At 47.8% G+C, this 22451-nt stretch overlaps 1 protein-coding gene across 1 annotated transcript; it reads left to right on the top strand.

The window, feature by feature from the left end:
• Window positions 1-16732: 16732 nt before the first annotated feature.
• Nppb (natriuretic peptide B) lies at window positions 16733-18060 on the top strand. The gene is made up of 3 exons (XM_051171428.1): window positions 16733-16892; window positions 17111-17333; window positions 17836-18060. The coding sequence occupies exons 1-3, from the start codon at window positions 16767-16769 to the stop codon at window positions 17850-17852; spliced, it is 366 nt and encodes a 121-aa protein (XP_051027385.1). The 5' UTR covers window positions 16733-16766; the 3' UTR covers window positions 17853-18060.
• The last annotated feature ends 4391 nt before the right edge of the window (window positions 18061-22451 follow it).

Genomic DNA, 22451 nt, shown 5'->3' on the forward strand with positions numbered 1-22451 from the left:
GAGAAGCACTATGGTGGGGGGTGGGGCACAGGTGGAAGCCAGGGGTCACAGCTGGCTATCAATAGCCAAGCCCCTCAGAGGCTCCCAGTGACCTGTAAAGGCATCAACATAGCAATGCACAGTGGGAACTACTGCATGTTCTGAGAAGTTCACATGTTTCATGTCATTTAACCATGACTTGGGGCTGGGGGGTGGGCAATGTACCTCAGCATGCAGCGTGCTTGCCTACCACTAACAAAGCTCTGTGTTGCATCCTCAGCACCTCAAACTGGGTGTGATGGCCCATGCCTGTAACCCCAGTTCTTAGAGGGTAGAGAGGCAGTAGGATCAGAAGTTCAAAGCCATCCTCAGCTACATATAAGTTGAAGGCCAGCCTGGGCTATATGAAACCTAGTCTCAAAAACAGAACCCACACCATCCATAGCTTTTATTTCTATCTTACCAACGGGGATGCTTGAAACAAGAAGCCCCTGAGGGATCCACCCAGAAATACACAGCTGGCGTGCGGTAGAGGCAGGATGTGAATTCTGGCTTACTTAGAGGCTGAGTCGTGTCCTTAATCAAGCGCTTCTGGGCTCCACTGGCTGCAGGGCCACAGGAGTTGCCCCTTCTCCTAGCCTTGGCGGGTGCTTGCTTCACTGGCCTGGCTTACAGTTGAACAGATTTGTGCAGGTACAAAGGGAAGCCCCAACAGTGCCCAGCGACCTCAGCAGGAAGCCAACAGCCTTGCGTAAAAGGACCTGTCAAATTGGGGTAGGGGCATCCAGTCCAGAAAGAATGAGAGACATCTGGGGAGCTGGTTGTGCCCTAGGCCACCCTGGTAGCTGTCCGGTTCTGCTGTTGGCTGAAGTCTGTTTGCCCCAACGACATCAGGAAGAACATTTCACTGCCTCTGATACCTCAACCTGACCTCTGCTGTCACTGTCACAGACTTGTTCCTGTTTACTTGCATTTCTTTATGTCCAAATGTTTCCTTCAAATTGTTTTATTTTATCTTTTTATACTCTTGTTGTTTAAATATTTATTTTAATGTTTTAAAGATTTATTTATTAATTATGTATAAGTGGTTCTGCCTGCATGTATACCTGCAGGCCAGAAAAGGGCACCAGATCTCATTCTAGATGGTTGTGAGCCACCATGTGATTGCTGGGAATTGAACTCAGGACCTTTGGAAGAGCAGCCAGTGTTCTTAACCTCTGAGCCATCTCTCCAGTCTTATTTCAACCTTTTGTTTTGTTTTTTTTTTTCGAGACAGGGTTTCTCTGTGTAGCTTTGGCTGTCCTGGACTCACTATTTGTAGACCAGGCTGGCCTCGAACTCACAGAGATCTGCCTACCTCTGCCTCCCGAGTGCTGAGATTACAGGCGGGAGCCACCATGCCCAGCTTCATTTTAATTTTTAAAATCATATATATGTGGGGAGGCAGTTGTGCGCATGTGTGAATGCAGGTGCCCTTGGATCCCAGAAAAGGACATCAGCTTCCCTGGGACAAGAGTTACAGATGGTTGTGAGCTGTCATGTGGGTTTTAGGAATTGAACGTGGGGCCTCTGGAAAAGCAGCCGGTGGTCTTAAGCAGTGAGCCATCTCTCCAGCCCCTTGTCTGTCAGACAGTGCCTCACGTAATCTAAGCTGGTCTCAAACTGTCCTATGTTAGCAGAGGCTGACCTTGAACTCCTAACCCTCCCACCTCTGCCCGGCAAGTGTTTGTGTGTGTGGATATGTGTGTACATATCCGTGTGCCTACCTGTCTGAGTCCATTTGTGTGCGTGTGAAGACCATGCATCGACACCGCCTGTCTTTCTCTATCAATCTCTGCCTTCAGGGTCTTTCACTGAAATGGGAGTTCACAGGTTGGCTAGACTGTCAAGCCAGCAACGTTGGGGACCCACCTGTGGCAGGTTCTGGAGTACTGGGGCATACAGTGGCATGCCTGATTGTTTATATTCGTTCTGGGGATCCAAACTCAGGTCCCCATGCAGTAAGCAAGTTGCCCACTGAGCCATCTCCCTAGCTCTGAAGTCATGGAGTTTAAAAAAAGGAACATTAAATGAGACAAAAACAAAACAAAACAAAACAAAAAACCAAAAAACCTGCAAATTGCTTGGCACAGCTCTTGCTACACTGAAGCCCCACAAAGGCTGGCTGGCCTTTTCTGATCCCTGAAAGGCTGAGGGACAGCTTTTGATTACAACTGTGTGTCACCACACCCAGACCCCAAATGTCCCTCTTATAGAATGCCAGTCACGTCCGATTGGGGTCACCTCTAATGACTGCGCTTTTACCTTGATAATTCTCTACAGACCTTGCCTCTAAATGAAGTCACATCCTATGGCACTGCAGCGTGGGACTTCAACGAGCTTCTTTTCTTATGATATATATATATATATATTGTTTTTTGTTTTTTGAGACAGGGTTTCTCTGTGTAGCCTTGACTGTCCTGGATTCACTTTGTAGACCAGGCTGGCCTCGAACTCACAGTGATCCACTTACCTCTGCCTCCCAAGTGCTGGGATTAAAAGCATGTGCTACTATTGCCAGGCTTTTTTTTTTTTTTTTTTTTTTTTTTAAAGACAAGCTTCTTTCTTTTTCTTTCTTTCTTTCTTTCTTTCTTTCTTTCTTTTTTCTTCTCACCCCCACCCCCACCCCAGACAGGATTTCTCTGTGTTATCTTGGCTGTCCTGGACTCGTTTTGTAGTCCAGGCTGGCCTTGAACTCACAGTGATCCACCTGCCTCTGCCTCCCGAGTGCTGGGATTAAAGGCGTGCGCCACCACCACCACTCGGCCTACAAGCTTCTTTTCTTTTCTTTTTTCACTTTTTATTTAGTTTTATTTTATGTGCATTGGTATGTAGGTGTCAGATGCCTTGGAACTGGAGTTACAGACAGCCGTGAGCTGCTGTGTGGGTGCTGGGAATTGAACCCGGGTCCTTTGGAGGAGCAGACAGTGCTCTTAACCACTGAGCCATCTCTCTAGCCCCACCAGCTTCTTTTCTAAGGGACACAGTTCAACCTGTAACAGGGATTGGGGGATCCAGGCAACAGCTCTGAGACTCACTTTCCTCCCAGAACGCTAAGCAGGAGCATCTTAAGGAAGCACAAGAGAGAATCAGCATCTCTCCTCCAGTGATCATGGCCTCAAGGCGACAGGGTTCAGAAGTTCCTGCCTTTGCTCCTGCAGGTGGGGAAAGAGCCTGACCCTGATCCATGCCAGGCTCCCTAGTGTGGCTTCGAGTCTCCAGCCCCTGTAAGCAGCTCAGGAGGTTTCTATCTGAGCAGAGAGAGTGGGAGCTGGATTGTTATCTTATAGTGCGGGGTTACCCTATACAGAGTAAGGTGTTTAGCAACTTCCTTGGCCTCTACCTAGTAGGTATAGGTAGGACCCCTCTTCTGTAGTGATAGGAGTAATGGGTGGGCATGCTGCTCCAAGGCTGCTGAGCCCCCCCCCTACAGTCAACAAGAGTACCTACTGAGAACAGAGGAAATGGGGGGGGCTCTGGATGTCAGGGTCTCCACCATTGTGTACCCTTGCAAGAAGTGCAGAAGAGGGGCTGGAGAGATGACTCAGAGGTTAAGAGCACTGGCTGTTCTTCCAAAGGTCCTGAGTCCAATTCCCAGCAGCCACATGGCGACTCACAAACATCTATAATGAGATCTGGTGACATGGAGGCAGAATACTGTATAAATAATAAATCTTAAAAAAAAAGAAGTGCAGAAGAAAACTCTCTCCCGCCTTCTTCCTGCTCTTGTTGCTGGCTCCCTAGGGTCACCTCAAGGTGTCCAGCACTGGCCATAAACAGGCAGCTTGGACTGCAGAATGGGTAGCAGGAGAGGCTGCAAGAACACAGCAGCGTGGACATTTGCTGACACTTGCTGACAACTCAGACTTATCAGGGTGGGAGGCCCAGGCTCCAGACCTGCAGGCTGTGGTGCTTTATCAGCTGCTATAGTGACAGAGTTCACAGCAATGCTGTGCCTTCCACGGGTGTTGACAGCCAGGAGCTCCGGGAAGACAAGGTCTCCACACCACCAGCTCCCAACTGCCAGGGAGGCAAGGCCAGCCGGTCCCAAGAAGGAGGTGTATACCCCAGGGACACCGGAGGAGAACCAACGTTCACAAAGTAGGGTTGGGTGGCTGAGGCTGTGATCATGAGCTGAAGGGGCTGGTGATTCTCCTTTTTTTTTTTTTTTTTTTTTTTTTTCAGAGATTTTGTAACATGTTCACAGTTTCACAAAGCTGACAAATTTAAAACCAGACATGATAGTACCCTCCATGATGCCAGCACTTAGGAGGTGGGAGCAGGAGGTTATCCTGGACTACATAGGGAGTTCGAGACTAGCCTGGGCTACATGAGACCCTTTCTCACAAGCAAGAAAATACACAAACCACAAAGGGGTGAGCAATGCTTGCCAACAGCTGGGGAGCAAAGAAAAGAAGTGTGGCTAGACAGGCAAAGGAATAAAAACTCCCCCCCCCCCCCCATTTCACTGCCCTCTCCATCACTGTCTCTCTCCTCCACTCTCTGGATTAGGTGCTATGACTAATTGCCCAAAATGTGGTGGTTGAAACATCACAAATATTTATTTTAAATGCTTAACTATTTAAGGACAGTGTCTCACTATATAGCCTGGTTGGTCTTGAGCCTCTTATGTCATCCAGGCCTCGAACTTGCAGCCTCTTGTCTCAGCACCCTGAGTACTGGGATGGCAGGAATATGGTTTTTGCTCCAGTCACCTGGAGAGAAGGGGCTTCTTTTCCTCCTCACGTCTCTTTCATCTTCCTTGTCGCCACTCTGTCTCAACACGGGTGTTCATTATTATGAAAATATTTCTGAGATTCTAGGAGAGGGACCTCCCAGCCAAAATACCAACGTAGCTAGAGGCTTCTTAAGACGCAAGACTGATGTGCGGCTGTGTACTCAACCTGTTTGCTTAACCTGCCTTTAAAACGATGTAACAGCCAACCCTACTTGCCTTGTCTCCCCATGCAATCAATCTAAGGTAATTCATAGCTTTAATCTTTTTTTTAAAAAAGATTTATTATGTGTACAGTGTTCTGCCTGCATCTATGCCTGCAGGCTAGAAGAGGGCACCAGATCTCATTATAGATGGTTGTGAGCCACCATGTAGTTGCTGGGAATTGAACTCAGGACCTCTGAAAGAGCAGACAGTGTTCTTAACCTCTGAGCCATCTCTCCAGGCCCCACAGCTTTAGTCTTAAATTCTACACTCCTCCTTACCCTGACCTAGAGTGGAAATGCATGTGTGTATATGTGTGTGCTATGCCAATAACTTCCTGGAAACACCAAACAACTTGAAAGCAACCTTGTACAATAGACACCCACCATGAGTGCTGAAAGCACACAGAGTTTGTCATCTGGGTCAGTTGGAGTCAGTAAGTTCCATCCCTCCTAGTACTGTTAAAGATTTCTGTACAATGTCCCCATCCCTTCCCCCATGATGCTTTCCGTGTTGAGCAGAGCTCTTTGTTAGGGACAGACGCATTCAGATGAGATGGCATCCCAACGGGCACAGATTTAGACCCAGACTACAAATGAGTCAGAAGCTATACAACCTAAGCAAATAGAAGAGACAGGGAGAGAGGTGGAGAATTTGGACTTGGCCTTGCTCTTGGTCAAAATACTCCAAGAGAAAGCCCGTGGTTTCTTTTCTTGTGTGACGCTGATGCATTTTGGTGCCTCTTTGGTGGCTATATCTAACGCATCTCCCCAGTGGTTCTTAGGAAGTTGGATAAGGCAACCCCTGAGCCTCTGCCAGGTTTGAGGGGAGGCAGGACTTCCTTGCGATGGGACAGACAACATTCTCAGAGTCATTTCCTGCCTTTAATCTTTCTAGTCTGGACAGATGGCCTCCAGCTTTTAAGACACAGATGACATACCATCTGTGTGATCACAGGCCAAGGTACTGTCTCAGTGTCTCTCTAGGAAGAAAGGATCTGGCCTTTTCTCCACTCAAGTCGGAGACGGCATGGTCTGGACAGAGAGGTGAGAGGTTAATCAGGGCCACATGTGTCTTAGTTACTTATCTCTTTTTGTGAAGAGACACAAGGACACAAGGCAACTTATAAAAGAGAGACTGTGGTGGTGGTGCATGCCTGAAATCCCAGCACTTGGTAGACAGAGGCAGGTGGATCTCTGTGAGTTTGAGGCCAGCCTGGTCTACAGATCGAGTTCCAGGACAGCTAAAGCTACACAGAGAGATAGTGTCTCAAAAAAGAAAGAAAGATAGATAGATAGATATTGGAGACTTGCTTACACTTTCAGAGGATTTGTTCAAGACCTCAATGTGGGGAGCACAGCAGGTGGCAGGCAGGCATGGTGCTGGAACAGTATCTGAGAGCTTAGATTTTGATACAACAGCCATGAAGCAGAGGGGGGGGAGATGGAGAGGGAGAAGGAGAGGGAGAAGAAGAGAAAGAGGGAGCGAACAAGCTCCCAATGATATACTTATTCCAACAGGTCCATACCTCCTAATCCTTCCCAAACAGTTTCACCAACTTCCAATCAAGCATTTAAACATGTGAGCCCACGGGGCCTTTCTCATTCAAACCACCATATTCTAACCCCTGCCCCGACACCCATAGGCTTGTTACCCCCTATAAAATCAAAAAGCAAATTATATACTTCTAACATACAGTGGCACAAAAATACATTATCATTCCGAAAGGGAGGAGAATGGGCATAGTGAGGAAATGCTGGTCCAAAAGCAAGGCAAAAATGCACAAGGCAAATACCAAATCTTGGAGCTCTATTTCTGAGGTCCAACGGCTTAGACGGATCTTCCCTTCTGGCTTTGCTGACTGCCACACATTTCTCTATCAGGCTGGTTCCACTCTTTGTCTGCAGCTCTCCTTGGCAGGTATGGTGTCCCTATGGTTCTAGCATGTCCAGCATCCTGGGTGGCCAGTACAATCCAAGCTTCACCTTCACAGCTTCATGCAATAGCCTTCTGGGGCCTTGATGCAAGGACTCTCCTGTCACACACCTGGTCTCAGCATCTTTCTTTAACTGCGACCTTTTCCCTCTTGTAGCTTTTATGACTGTAAAATCAGAACCACGTGGATGCTGCTGCCATCCACATGCAGCACGTGGATGCTCTCCTTGACTTATATTTTAAAAGCTTTGATTTGTTGACATTTTTCTTGTTGCTAACTACGTTTTCTTTTGTTTTAGGAGCAACATATTCCTTTAGGAAGTTGGAAGCTTGGGATCTGATACTGATGTCACATCGGCTGGCCTTTCTTTATTGTCTCTTTGAGGATAAGACTTGGCTCCAACATTAAATTTCTTGGTGCTTATTTTTCCCTCAAACTGTAAATTTTAAATGTCTTTTTGCTCTATTTGCTCATTTTCATTGTAGGCCAGCATAAGAGTGATGACTAACAACCACGAGAAAGAGTCAACTTTTGAAATCTGTTCTTCCAACAAAATTTGTCCAAAATTCTTCAATTTAGCTACAGGCATATTCTTAGGACAAAACCCAGCCATATTCCTTTCCAAAATGTCACAAAAATGGCCCGTAACCCAGTTGCTAATGTTGTTTCCCTCTGAAACATCTTGAGCTGGACCTGCATAGTCCACATTGCCCTCAGAACAGCTGTCTTTAAAGCTTCTACTGAGATGGTTCATTAATCCTTGTTTATAGCATTCAACAGCTTTCCTAGTCCAGAATTCCAAAGTCTTCCACATTTCTTCAAACAAAACAAAACAAAACAAAACAAACCCCCAGCATAATCAGACCTGTCACAGCAACACCCCACTCCTGGTACCAACTTCTTAGTTACTTTTCTATTTCTCTGAAGAGACACCATGACCAAGGCAACTTATTTTTTCTCTTTCTTTCTTTCTTTCTTTCTTTCCTTCTTTCTTTCTTTTTTTCTTTCTTCAAGACAGGGTCTCTCTGTGTAGCCTTGGCTGTCCTAGACTCACTTTGTAGAACAGGCTGGCCTCGAACTCACAGCGATCCACTTGCCTCTGCCTCCCAAGTGCTGGGATTAAAGGCGTGTGCCACCACCGCTCAGCTCCCAAGGCAACTTATAAAAGAGAGTGTTCATTGAGGCCTTGCTTACAGTTTCAGAAAATTAGTCTATGGCCATTATGGTGGGAAGAATGGCAGCATGGTGCTAGAGCAGCAGCCGAGAGCTTCCATGTTGAGAGAACAACCATGAGGCAGAGACAGAGAGAGAGAGGGGAGAGAGAGAGAGAGAGGGGAGAGAGAGAGAGAGAGAACTGAAATATACTTTCTCCATCATTTCTAATCCTTCCCAAGCAATTCCACCAACTTTCACATGTTAGAACCTGTGGGGGCAAATCTCATTCAAGCTATGTATCCAGGCTTCACTGACTCCCTGGGTGGGAGACATTACCAAAGGCAGCTGCCAGCAGAGCCTCCCAGCTCAGGGCCATCTGCCTGTCATGTCCCTGCTCTGAGCCTAGATATTGGGCCAGAGTGCCAAGCCAGCTGTGAGAGGCCTTGGGGGGAAGGAACTGCTTTACTCTGTCCCAGTATAATACAAACTAAGAATGCTATCTGGGTACTGGTCCTTTAATCCTGCAGGAAGTGAGCGGCCACCAGATGTCAGGTATGTTAGCTTGTTTCTGGAGCTTTTCTGAACAATCTTGGTGTTGATCTGCACCAGGGAAGGATGAGGAGAGGAAGAGATGCAATCCGCCTACACAATGTGGAAGAGATGTTTGCCTCCTTGGGCTTTAAAAAGAGCTCTTTGTCTGAATGAGTTTTAAAATCCCCTTCACTTTTGCTTGTTTGCTTTTGTCTTTTTTTTTTTTTTCCCCTTTTATTAAAAGCATATGTAAATAGGTGTGGTATAGGCCCCAATAGACTCATGTGTTTGAATGCTTGGCTGTAGAGAGTGGCACTATTAGGAGGCGTGGCCTTGATGGAGGAAGTGTGTCACTGTGGGGGAGGGCTTTGAGGTCATATATGTTCAAGCTATGCCTAGCGTGATGCGCGGTCTCCTTCTGCTGCCTGCAGATCAAGATGTAGGACTCTCCGCTCCCTCTCCAGCAACGTGTCTGTCTGGATGCTGCCATGCTTCCTGCCTTGATGATAATGGACTAAACCTCCAAAACTGTAGGCCAGCCCCAATAAAATGTTTTATAAGACTTGCTGGCTGGGCGTGGTAGCACACGCCTTTAATTCCAGCACTCGGGAGGCAGAGACCAGCGGATCTCTGAGTTCAAGGCCAGGCTTGTCTACAAAATGAGTCCAGGACAGCCAAGGCTACACAGAGAAACCCTGTCTAAAAAAAAAAAAAAAAAAAAAAGGCTTGCCTTGGACATGGTATCTCTTCACAACAATAAAATCCTAAGACAACAGGGGAGTAGAGAAATGGCTCAGTAGTTAGGAGCACTGGCTGCTGCTCTAGGCAACCTGAGTTTGATTTCCAGCATAAGCCCTCATTGGCAGCTCACAACTGTGTCACTCCAGTCCCAGGGATCTGATGTGCTCTCCAGCCTGGCACTCACATAGTCCACATACATTCATGCAGACAAAGCACCCCTATGTATAGAATTATTTTAATTAAATATATTTAAGTGGGCTTGGTGTGGGTACAGTGCAATACTTAGGAAGGAGACCAAGCAAGAAGAAGGTTAGGTGACGAGGAAACGTGGGGTATTAGCCGAAGGACATGAGTCATGAAAAAACATATGAAGTTAACTGGGTATTTTTTTTAGCTTCAGCTCCTGTCAGTTTTTCTGTTTTGTGCGTATGACTGATAGGTGAATAAAAACATAACTGATGGTATAAGTGTAAAACCCTAGGTGAAGTTCACTGAAATATATTCAGCTCATGATTGCACAAGTGTTTGAGTGGTTTTCTTAGTGTATGTATGTGTGTGTGTGTGATGAGAGAGAGAGAGAGAGAGACAGAGAGAGAGACAGAGACAGAGACAGAGACAGAGACAGAGACAGAGAGCATTTCTTTGTGTAGCCCTGCTGTTCTGGAATTCTCTCTGTAGACCAGGCTGGCCTCATATTCACAGAGATCTGCCTGCCTCTGCCTCTCGAGTGCCAGGATTAAAGGCCTGTGGCACCACTACTTGGCAGTGTGATTTTGTGTGTGTGTGTGTGTGTGTGTGAGTTAATTAAAATAAAATAATTTTAGAGTTGGATGTGATGGCACATGCCTTTGATCTATGTTATCTTGGCTGTCCTGGACTCTGTAGACCAGGCTGGCCTCGAACTCACAGAGATCTGCCTCTGCCTCCTAAGTGCTGGGATTAAAGGCATGCACCACCACACTCTTTTTTTTTTTAACATTTTATTTTATTATTTTAAATTATGTACATGCATGTGAGTATGTACATATGAGCACAGATGTCTGCAAAGTCTGGAGGTGCCAGATTCCCTGGAGCTAGAGTTACAAGTGATTCTGAGCCAACCAATATAATTCAGGGAATTCTGGGAACCTAATTTAGGTCATCTGGAAAAGCAGTAAGCATTCTTTCTTTGTTGTTGCGGTTTTGGTGCAGGGTTTCTCTGTGTAACAGCCCTGGCTGTCGTAGATCCACTTTGTAGACAAAGCTGGCCTTGAACTCACAGGGATCCTCCTGCTTCTGCCTCCCAAGTGCTGGGATTAAAAGGGTGCACCACCATGTTCAGCTAGCAGTAAGCAGTCTTTTTTTTTTTTTTTTTTTTTTTTTTTTTTTTTTTTTTGAGACAAGGTCTCTCTGTTTAGCCTAAGCTATCCTGGACACATTTTGTAGACCAGGCTGGCCTCAAACTCACAGGGATCCTCCTGCTTCTGCCTCCCAAGTGCTGGGATTAAAGGCGTGCGCCACCTTCCCAGCCCCTTACATTGTCCCCACATATCCCTTTAAATGGGGAGTGGGTAGGTCCACCTTCAGATACCAACTGCTCAGGAAGACACAGCCAGGTGGGTAAGAGACACTTGAGTTCCTGCTCTGAGCCGTAAGTCCTGCCTTCATAGGGAAGTAAGGCTGTGGGAGAAGAGCCAGCTTAGAAGGCCATTGGCGCCCTGCCAGCACCTCCTATTCCCATAATGGGGCTGCCACAGGGCCCCTTCCGGTACACCCAGCCCTGTTTCTATGCGGTCCCTTTCCAGCACAGCGTGTCCTCCCTCCAAGGGCTCTATTAATATCTCTCATGTGTAAGCCACTCACCATCTCTGTCCTCACATGTGCCCCCATGTAATTCATGAATGTGGCCCTTCCTTGGCTGGCTTTCTCCTTCTCTCCTGTACCCCCTCTCTGTTTTTCTCCTTCCTTCCCAACACTCGTGTTTGGCTTGCCATCATGTCGTGCACACTTGCATTGAGATATAGGCATGTCTTAACCCATGGAACTTGAACATGGAACTGCGTTTGAAAGAACTATCTTTGCAGATATAATAAAATAATGCACCAGAAGGTAAGGTCACCCTGGATATAAGGTGGACCCTAAATCTGATTAAAGTTGTCTTTTTTTTCCCCCTGAGAGAATTTAATATAGCCTAGGCTGGCCTCATTATGTAGCCAAAAATGATCTTGAACTCCTGATTGCTCAGTCTCTACATCCCAAGTACTGGGATCACCGCTGTGCACTACCATTCCTGGGATTTGCTCACTAGGGACCAAATCTAGTGCCTCATGTACTCAGTAAGTACTCTGCACTCAGTAAGCACTCTGCCAACTAAGTTACAGCACCAGCCCTTGTGGGTTGAAGGGTCGAGACAATCTCACTATGTAGCCCAGGCTGACCTTGAACCTGCTTTGTGGCCCAAGCTAGCCTCAGTGTGGCAGCAACCCCCCTGCCTCAGCCTCTTGAGTGTTGAGATTGTAGGCATGTGACTCTATAGCTAGCTCAGTATGAGTGTGCTTATGAAAGAAACAGAGGGCGTTTGGAGACACAGACAGAGAAGGCCACATGAAGACGGAGATGGGAGTGAGGTGTCTCCAATCCAAGAACCACTTGGAGCTACCAGAGCCTGGAGGAGGCAAGGAAGTGTCCTCCAGAGCTGGAGAGGTGGGGACAGCTGGCCAACGCCTTGGCTTTGGGCTTTTGGCACATCCCAGAGCCTTTGCACTGATCACTCTCTCTGTTGGAGACACTTTCTCCTCATCTCCAGCAAACAGTGGTTGAACACCACCCTAGTCAGGTGCTGCCTGATTTTCCCATTCTTACCTCCACATACCCCTGGCAGCACTCTCTCTTCTGCTTTATTGGTTTGTTTGTTTTTTAGCAGCAGCAATTCTTTCTTTCTTTCTTTTCTCTTTATGTGCATTGATGTTTTGCCTGCATGTATGTCTCTGTGAGCATGTCAGATCGTGGAGTTACAGTGTATGTAAGCTGCCATGTGGTGCTGGGAATTGAACTCAGGGCCTCTGGAAGAGCAGTCAGTGCTCTTAACCGCTGAGCCATCTCTCCAGCCCACAGCATCGTTTCTTTTTTCTTTTTCTTTTTCTTTTTTTTTTTTTTTTTTTTTTTTTTTTGGTTTTTTGAGACAGGGTCTCTCTGTGTAGCCTTGCCTGCCTTGGACTCGCTTTGTAGACCAGGCTGGCCTCGAACTCGCAGCGATCCGCCTGCCTCTGCCTCCCAAGTGCTGGGATTAAAGGCGTGCGCTATCAAGCCCAGCCGCAGCAAGAACCTACTTCAGCATTTAGCCAGTTGCTGTTTCCTCACTCCTGGAATGCAAGCCACTCGAGATGGGGATTTCCTCTCTTTTGTACACTGCTGCTTCATAGCCCGGCAATAGAGCAAGCTTTCATATATGTTTGTCGAGAGAAACTTTCTAGTATACATACAGTTACTAGAGATGTCCTGTGGAGTGCTCATTTCTGAGTGACCATGTCTACCTTCCCTGACCCTGCAGGGAGACAAGCTGCTGGAGTTTGAACTGGAGGGACCTGGAGGCCAGACAGATGCTTCCTGTCCCAGGTCCTTTTACAGCCTCCAAATCCCCTCCGGCCTCTCCAGTGGAAAGGGGTTGCGGGCTCCTCATAGCCTGACCCAGTGCCACAGCCAGACTCTTCCGACCAGACACAAGAACTGAAGACAGTCACACGTGAGTCACCCCTCACGCTTCTGCATCATAGCAGAGGATGTGTGATAAGTCCCTGAGATGAGTCCCTGGAGGGATCATGTGACTGTCTTGGTTCTTTTTTGCCCCACCTCCATGTCCTGAAACACTCTCGTCTTCCCCCAGGTGGAGGGCCATCTCAGCTGCTCTGTTCTGGGGGCTAGTAAGAGAATTTTCTCAGGGGTAGTAGGCGTGGCAGCTGTAACAAGAGGGGCATTGAAGTTCAAGGACGTGGCTCAGTTGGCAGAGTGCTTGCGTGCCATACAAAACACCCTGGGGATGGAACCCAAGACTTTAATATGCTAGGTAAGCACTCTACTAACTAAGCTAGAGCCCCAGCCTGAGTGTCAAATGCAGGGCATCAGATCCCCTGTACTACATAAACCAAGAGTAACAGTGTATGTCTGTAGTCCCAGCACAGGGAAGGTAGAGCCTGAGGATTGGACATTCAAAGTCATCTTTGGCTGCATAGAAAGTTCAAGGCCAGCCTGGGTTACATAAGATCCTATGGGAAGAAAGGGAGGGAGGGAAGAGAGGGAAGGAATGAGGGTAAATAAATGAAGTTTTCCCCAACATATGGCATAGGCTATTCTGTTTAAATGTGCTCCCCATATGTTAGAGGCTTAGCCCCAAACGCACATGCTAATGAAGGGAGGGTCTTGGGAGGTTAATCCATTCATTGGTGAATGCCTTATTTTCTGCAGGAGTTTGATTAGAAGAGTAAGCTTTCTAAGCCAAGCACGGAGGTGCACAACTGTAACCCCAGCACTCAGGAGGCAGAGGCAGGTGGATCTCTGTGAGTTCAAGGCTAGCCTGGTCTACAGAAATAATTCCAGGACAGCTAGAGCTACACAGAAAACAGAGAAACCATGTCTTGAAAACAACAACAAAAAAGATAGGTAGGGGGAAGGAAAAATGGCTCAGCAGTTAAGAGCACTGGCTGCTCTTCCAGAGGACCCCAGTTCAATTCCCAGCACCCACATGGCAGCTCACAATTGCTTGTAACTCCAGTTGCAGGGGATCTCATGACATGCATGTAGGCAAAACACCAATGCACATAAAAATAAATAAAAATAATTTTTAAAAAGAAAAGAGAAGAAGAAGGAGAAGGAGAAGAAGAAGAAGAAGAAGAAGAAGAAGAAGAAGAAGAAGAAGAAGAAGAAGAAGAAGAAGCCAGGAGTGATGGCGCATGCCTTTAACCCCAGCACTCGGGAGGCAGAGGCTGGTGGAAGGCTGTGAGTTAAAGGCCAGCCTGGTCTACACAGAGAGACCCTGTCTCAAAGCCCACCCCCCAAAAAAGAAAACAAGACACCGTTTTAGGGGGCAGAGAACACATAAAAGCATTGTCTGGGCACTGCCTGCTGCCACTGTCGTCTATGGGTACAGACAGCCACAGAGGGCAGGGTTAAGACTCAGTGGAGGTCAGGAGAGATGGCTCAGCACTGTTTGTTCTTCTTGAGGACCCAGGGTCAATTCCAAGCACAGCATCATGGCTCACAACTACCTGTAACTGCAGCCCAGGGGATCCAATACCCTCTCTGACCTCTGGAGGCACCGAGCATATATGTGGTACACAAACATTACATGCAGGCAAAACATTCACACACATTAAAAAAAGACTCAGAGCAAAGTCCAGAAGCTCACTGTGTGCTTGTCCAGCCAGTGTGAGGCCCTGCACTTGACACTCAGACTGGGGCCTGTAGGTGATAGAGTGCTTGCCTCACATGTACATGTCTTGGCGTCCATGCCCAGCACTGCATTAAACTGAGTTTGGTGGTGCACACCCGTAATCTCAGCATTTGGGAGATAGAGGCAGGAGGGTAGGAAGTAAAGTTTATCCTTAGCTATGCAGTGAGTTCAAGGCCAGCCTGGGCTACATGAGACCCTGTCTCCAAAAAAAGAGAGAAAGAACAAAAGAAAATTCACCATCTGGCACACACGCAGTACGCATAGACACATGCAGGCAAAACAAACATACAAAACAAAACAGTAAGTGCATCTTTACATACAAAGAGAACAAAAGGAACAGAGTTCATCAGGAAGACATCCTCCAGATGTGATGTTTGGCAGGCCTCTGTTGTGTGGTTCCCACTTGGTTTCCAGAGGTTGGCCAGGTGCCAGCTGATGGAGTCTCTTAAAGACTTTTTTGGAGTGAGGCGTGGTGGGTCACACCTTTAATCCCAGCACTTGGGAGGCAGAGGCAGGCGGATCGCTGTGAGTTCTAGGCCAGCCCGGTCTATAAAGCAAGTCCAGGACAGCCAAGGCTAACACTGAGAGACAATGTCTCAAATGCATGTAAAAGGAAGAAGGCTGAGCTGAAGGGATCTCTGGCCCTCAAAAGCAATTGCTTAGGAGTCTGTTTCCCCAGGGTCAGATCACGGAAGCGCATTCAAACGTGGGTCCCAGAGGCCCAGACTCCACTCCAAGCTTGACAGTTTTCTCTAAATGTGAGTCATGATCTTCTAACTGCCCCCTTCCTCCATCTCGACCTTAACCCACTGCCACTCCTGGTCATCGTCCTCAACCATCCTGACACTTGTTAACAGATTCTGCAGAAAGGATAGTGACATTGGCCACACACGTGGGTGTGTATGCCATGGCCTCCTGTCCTTGGACTCTGAGTTATCATCTGAGATGAAAGGCTAGTGTGTTAGGGAGAAGTCATTCATGGGTGATCCTATTAGAGCCCCGGGGAGAGACCCTTCCCTCACCTCTAGTGTCTAGGTACCCTTTCTTTTCCTCTAGCGGTTGGAGAGACTTTGGCACCTGAAGATGCCCCAGGACACATTCCTACATGACCTCATCTCTGGGCCAGGCTCTCAAAATTCTACCCTAATCAGCTCTCCTCCCGAAGGGGTGGGAGGAGGGTCAAAATTCCAGCAGTTGCTTGTCATGTGCCAGCTTTCAATCAGTTGGCGTTGGAGAGTGAGCATCCTTGCGCTGAAATCTTCTTCACAAGGTCTTGAGGGCGGAGGTTGGGTATCAGAGGGCTGTGTGAGCCATATCCATCCTTCTGGCCTGGAAATAAGTTGAGGAGAGAGCCGGAGAGTTTGTGAGGAGGTCCCTCGTAGAGATCAGAACCACGGACAGCTACCAGGGTGCAATCAAAACTTCAGCTAGGTGCTAGGAAGCCAGGCAGGTTCTGGATTATTACACGTTCTGAGGACACTCTTCCCCAGGGAGGCTGGTGATGGTGGGTGTTGTCTGGGAGTGTTTTCAATGAGTCACCCCATAAGCCCCACACTAGAAGGAGGCTGGGAAAGCAGGGGTTCTCCTGCCATTTCCCATAGGGGTGGGGCAGGATGTTAAAGGCCCTCAGGTTTTGTTGCATGAAAAGAAGGGAACAGGAAACAGGGACGGGAGTTAGTGTCCCCCGCACACTCCCACCCTAGCCCAGCCCATTTCTATACAAGGCCTGCTCTGCACAGCCTCCACCCACAACGAATACTCCACAGAGGCACAGAGGGGTGAATTCTCGGGTCCTGAGCTCAGCAGGCAGGAATGTGGCTGATAAATCAGAGATAGCCCCACCCCTACCCCATGAGAAGGGCTGGCTGGACACCCAGCCCCAGGATAAAAGGCAGAGAGGCACCGTTGCTGGAGAAGTCAGACCACTCGCTGCTTCAGGAGGTGGAACGAGAGAAAGAACAGCAAGGTGCAGAAGCAAGCAAGCAGTAGCAGCAGCGGCCGGGGCCCATCACTTCTGCAGCATGGATCTCCGGAAGATGCTGTCCCAGATGATTCTGCTCCTGCTCTTCCTTTCTCTGTCACCCCTGGGAGGTGGCTCTCACCCTCTGGGCAGTCCTAGCCAGTCTCCGGAACAATTGAAGATGCAGGTGAGCACCGGGGGTCTGCATGGATAGATGGGGTCTGCCTGAAGGGTTTGGGGCAACTGCAATGAAAAGGCCCGATGTTCTTTGGGAATCGACCATGCAAAAATCAGAAAGTAACAAGATTGGGTACCAGATCCCCTTAAACCAATCAATGGGCACCATGGAGGGGTGAGGGACCCAGACGCGTGTTTCTGAGGTCTGGGCTCCCCACTTCATCATAGAAACTGCTGGACCTAATGAGGGAAAAGTCAGAGGAGATGGCTCAGGTGCAGCTCCCGAAGAAGCAAGGCCCCACAAAAGCTCCCCCCAAAGGAGTCCTTGGGTCTCAAGATAGAGCCCTCCAGGTCCTGCAGAGACTTCGAAACTCCAAGGCGATGCACAATTCAGGCTGCTTTGGGCAGAGGATAGACCGGATCGGCTCCGTCAGTCGTCTGGGCTGTAACGGTGAGTGCTTACCTTGCCACTTCCGTGCAGACAGCATCTCCCATCCCCATGCGTGGTCCCCGCTAGAGGTCCCTAGGTTTGCTCTCCAAACACTTGCATGGCCTCCTCCACCTTGCTGACAGTCTTTAAGACCAAGGCAGCCTGTCAGGAACTACCACATGGTACACATCCTCACAGCCACCACCTGCCTTCCACTGGAGGGGCCATGTGTTCCTCCTCAAGGAGCAGACTGCCTGTTGCTGACTACCCCTTCCCAAGGCACAAAGAGTTCAGAGCATTTCCCCTCCATTTTCTCCAAACTGGATCGTCAAAGGCAAAGAGGACAACCAACCCACTTTACAGTAGAAACTGAGGCCCAGGGAGACAGCTTTTCCCAGAGCCTTAGAGGTCAATATGATCTGGGCACCATAGATGGGGGTGTGGTGTGGTGAGGGAAGCCCAGATCTTGCCTCAGTTTCACTCAGAAGTCTGAAATCCCCCCCAATCTCTTCTCCCTCCACAGTGCTGAAGCGGTTTTAGGAAGAGCTGGCTGCAGACATGGGCTTCTGACTCCACCTGGGGCTCTTTCCCCAACTCTGGGACCCCTTTTTTTGAAGTGATCCTATTTATTTATTTATTTATTTATTTTTATTTTGTTGTTTTCTACAAGACTGTCTCTTATCTTTGAGCACAAACTTTCCACGGTTTAATAAACACAGCATACTCCTCGCTTTAGAAAAGAAATTGTCTCTGCGAGTTTCAATCAGTCCGTCATGTTTATTTTACTTTGGTTTTGTTATTTTGGTTTGAGGCAGGGGGTCTCTCTACATAGACCTGGCTCTCATGGAACTCACTTTGTAGACCAGGCTGGCCTCGCCCTCACAGAGTTCCCGTGTCCTTTGAACGTGATGGGGACAAAGGTCCCCATGACCTGTATTGTCATGATTATGATCACCTCCATTTTCTGGGTGAGAAAACGAAAACTCAGAAAAGCCAGGTGTCCTGGGACGTGAGAGGACAGCTGAGTGGATGCCACATTAGGCTCTGGAGAGTGTCTCCTGGAGTGAGCGAGGGCTGGGAGATGGCTCTTCATGTGCTTTCTCCTTTTAATCCTGTGAGCACTCGTGGCTGTGGATATCTAGTGAGAGTAATGTCGATTTTTTTTTAAAGTGAGGTCTAAAGAGCAGCTTATTTTCCAAGCATCTGTGAGTCATCTAATGCCTCTGCTGCAGAGAGACTATGAGTAGCCAGAACAGTTGTGGATAAAGACTTCATTAACGCAGTTCCCTCAGCTGGGACCATCGTCGTGACTCTGAGGAGAAGCTGAGCACCCTTTCTTTGGCAGGCAGGGAAACCAAGGCACAGAGAGGTGGTGCCTTGCTCAGAGTCGTGAAGTTAGTGAGCAGCAAAGCCACGTTCTGACTCAGGCTCTTATCCACAGCCCGAGTGTGCTCTTCCTAGCCAGGACTTAGGCTTGCTGGTGGAGCAAGTGGGTACACTAACCCACATGCAAATCCACATTCAGGACAATGTTTGCCAGCAGCCCGATCCTCTGCTCAGGTGTGCACACTTATTCTAGAATACTCAGGCTCCCAAACAGAGCTGGGATTTCAGAGTTTTTCCAGGAGACAGGGCACATCCGTAAATAGGGATCAGTTGTTTGGCTGTGGGTCATGCTACACCCAGTACTTGGCTTTTTCTAAGCAAATGCCCTGCTGGAAAGATGACCCTAGAGGGACATCTCACGGAGCTCCCAGAAGGAAGGACTGCAGGGCACATCCTTTAAAACCAGCCTCTTGGCTGGGCTGGGCATGAGGCTCAGCTGCAGAGCACTTGCCTTGCATGGGTTTTAATGCCCAGCACTCTCCCACCCTCCCACCAATAACACTAACTACATTAAAAAAAAACAAATTAAAAATGAGCTGGGTGGAGCCGGGCGTGGTGGCACACGCCTTTAATCCCAGCACTCGGGAGGCAGAGGCAGGCAGATCACTGTAGGTTCAAGGCCAGCCTGGACTACAAAGTGAGTCCAGGACAGTCAAGGCTACACAGAGAAACCCTGTCTCGAAAAACAAAAACAAACAAACAAAAAACAACAACAACAAAAAAAATGAGCTGGGTGATGGTGGCACATGCCTTTAATTTCAGAAGATTCAGAAGTCAGAGGCTGGCAGATCTCTGCATATGGGGCCAACCTACAAATCGACAGAGTGAGTTCCAGGACAGCCAGGGCCACACAGAGAAAGTCTGTCTCAAAAAAAAAAAAAAAAAACCACCAAAAAATCATAGCAGGGCGGCTGAAGAGACAGACAGCTCAGATGGTATTTACACGAGGATCTGGGTTTGGGTTCCCAGCAGCACGCGGCTGCTTTGAGGAGGCAGAGGCAGGAGACATATTCCTTCCCAGCCAGCCAGTCCAACTGAAGTGGTGAGATCCATGTTCAGCGAGAGAGCACCTGAGGAAGGCACCTAACATCGACCTCTGGTCTTCACACACATGTACACACACCCAAACACACAGCCCCCCTGCCATATACATACATATATACATACACAGCACACTAATAAAACAAAAAATAATTGGAGCAGTGTCTTCACGTCTTCACACACATGTACATACAGGCAGACACACAGCCCCTCCCACATGTGCACATACATGTACACACACACTCATAAAAATAATTTAAAAAGCCGGGCTGTGGTGGCGCACACCTTTAATCCCAGCACTCGGGAGGCAGAGGCAGGTGGATTGCTGTGAGTTCGAGGCCAGCCTGGTCTACAAAGCGAGTCCAGGACAGCCAAGACTACACAGAGAAACCCTGTCTCGAAAAACCAAATAAATAAATACAATAAATAAATAAAAATAATAAAAATAATTGGAATGGGGCCTGGGGACCTGGCTGTCGCTGAAATGCTTGTCCAGTGTGCAGAAGCCCTGAGTTTCATGCCTGATGCCATGTGAACCTGGTTTGCTACATGTGCCTATCTTTCCAGAACTCAGGTGGTAGAGGATCAGAAGTTCTGGGCTTCCTCAGTTACATGGCGAGCATGCTGGTTAGGTTTTGTTGTTGTTGTTTGGTTGGTTGGGGTTTTTTTTGTTTTTCGTTTTTTTGTTTTTTGTTTTTTGTTTTTGTTTTGTTTTTGTCAATTTGACCTGGGACAGGGTCATCTGGGAAGTAGGACTTCAATCAAGAAAATGTCTCCATCAAATTCACTTGCAGTCAAGTCTGGGAAGTATTTTCTTGATTAATAATTCATGTGGGGAGGCCCTAGCCCACTGTGGGCTGTGCCACTCCTGGACAGGTGGTTCTGGGTGTTATAAGAAAGCAAATCATGGGGAGCAAGCCAATAAGCAGTATGCCTCCATGGCCTCCGCATCAGCTCCTGCCCTAATGCCCCTCAGTGATGGAGTGTGACCTGAGGGTCGTAAGGTGAAATAAAAACCTTCTCTCCTCATGTTGCTTTTGGCCATAGTGTTGGTACCAGGAATGGAACACTTCTGTGACAGATTTGACTGTGTCATCCTGGGGAAGGCTGAGAAAGCGTTCACAACTTTGGATGGAGAAGCCATTATAAGAGCAGCCAGAAGGCTGGAGAGATGGCTCAGCGGTTAAGAGCCCTGCCTGCTCTTCCAAAGGACCCGGGTTCAACTCCCAGCACCCACATGGCAGCTCATAACTGTCTGTAACTCCAAGATCTGACATCCTCACACCAACACACATAAATTAAAATTAAATAAAAATATTTTTAAAAATTAAAAAAAAAAAAAAAAAGAGCAGCCAGAGATGATGCAGCCGGAGAAACAGAGGTGCCCAAGCCCTGTGGAGCTCAGAAGAGCATGAGTGAGTCCCAGATATCAGACACAGTTATTTAGACTGTTGAATTTTTAAAATTTGCTTTGATCTGCTTGTAACTGTGCCCTAGTTCTTCTCTCTTGGAATAAGAAGTATGTAACATTAAAAAAAAAATGGTTGAGGCCGGGCGTGGTAACACACGCCTTTAATCCCAGCACTCGGGAGGCAGAGGCAGGCAGATTGCTGTGAGTTCAAGGCCAGCCTGGTCTACAAAGGGAGTCCAGGACAGCCGAGGCTACACAGAGAAACCCTGTCTTGAAAAACCAAAAAAAAAAAAAAAAAAAAAAAAAAAAGTCAATAGATATAGTTGGTAAGTGGTAGATTTGGGGCTTTTAAAGGGAACTTGAACTTCTGAAGGATCTGAAAGATTGGGACTGTTTTATACTGTGGTATTAACATAATCTTGGAGATAAATGAGAAAAGAAAGGTTATGATTTAATAGTGATGTATTTGTGTGTCAAGCTGACAAGGGGTCCATCGTGGTAGCTGTCGATTTCTTGTGTCTTTGTACCTGCAGTTTGAGTTGGTCAGGATTGACTGGGAAGACGGGACATTAACTGAGAAACTGACTCAGTCAAATTGGCCTGTAGGCAAAGGGGGGGGCATTTTCTTGAGTAGTGATTGCTGTGCAGGGCCCAGCCCACTGAGGGTGGTGCCACCCCTGGTGGCTCTGGGTTGTATAGGAAAGCTAGCTAAGCAAGGTGCAGGAGAGCAGGCCGGTGAACAGCACCCCTCCGTGACCTGTACTTCAGTCTCTGCCTCCCGCGGTTCCTGCCTTGGGATACATAAGCCATGTAAGCTCTTCCCTCCCCAGGGCTTTCAGTCATGGTGTTTTAGCATAGCAACAGAAAGCAAACAAGATGGTAAACAAGATGGTGAGTGTAAGGCCAGCGTGATGTAGTGACCCCTTTTTAAAGATGAATAAAAAAAACAGAGTGAGCAGATAAAAAGCTTCCTAATCAGGACATGTTTAAAAATCACACACACACACACACACACACACACACACACACACACACACACACACACACACCTCCAGCCTCCCTAATGCTTCTTCGAGCTGAACCAGGCCTCAGTTTCCTCTGGCTTGTCATTAACCTTAGCCCCCCCCCCCAAAAAAAAAGCTGTCATGCACTCTGTCACCACCAATGCTTATCATCTGAATCCTTCTAGAAGAGAGGTGTTCGTGGAAGAGACTGGAGGAGGCTCAGTCCACGGCTTCAGAGCTGAGGACCGCTTAAAGAGGATGTGCAATGCAAGCCAGCTTTGCCCAGCCTTGAGTGGT

Source organism: Acomys russatus, chromosome 29 (assembly GCF_903995435.1).
Source record: "Acomys russatus chromosome 29, mAcoRus1.1, whole genome shotgun sequence".
NCBI classification, from domain to species: domain Eukaryota; kingdom Metazoa; phylum Chordata; class Mammalia; order Rodentia; family Muridae; genus Acomys; species Acomys russatus.

What these genes read in the sequence shown, in the direction of transcription:
- Nppb (XM_051171428.1), top strand. Translation starts at nt 16,767, where the DNA reads ATGGATCTCCGGAAGATGCTGTCCCAGATGATTCTGCTCCTGCTCTTC. An exon ending in CGGAACAATTGAAGATGCAG is followed by an intron (nt 16,893 to 17,110) that starts GTGAGCACCGGG and finishes ACTTCATCATAG; the next exon opens with AAACTGCTGGACCTAATGAG.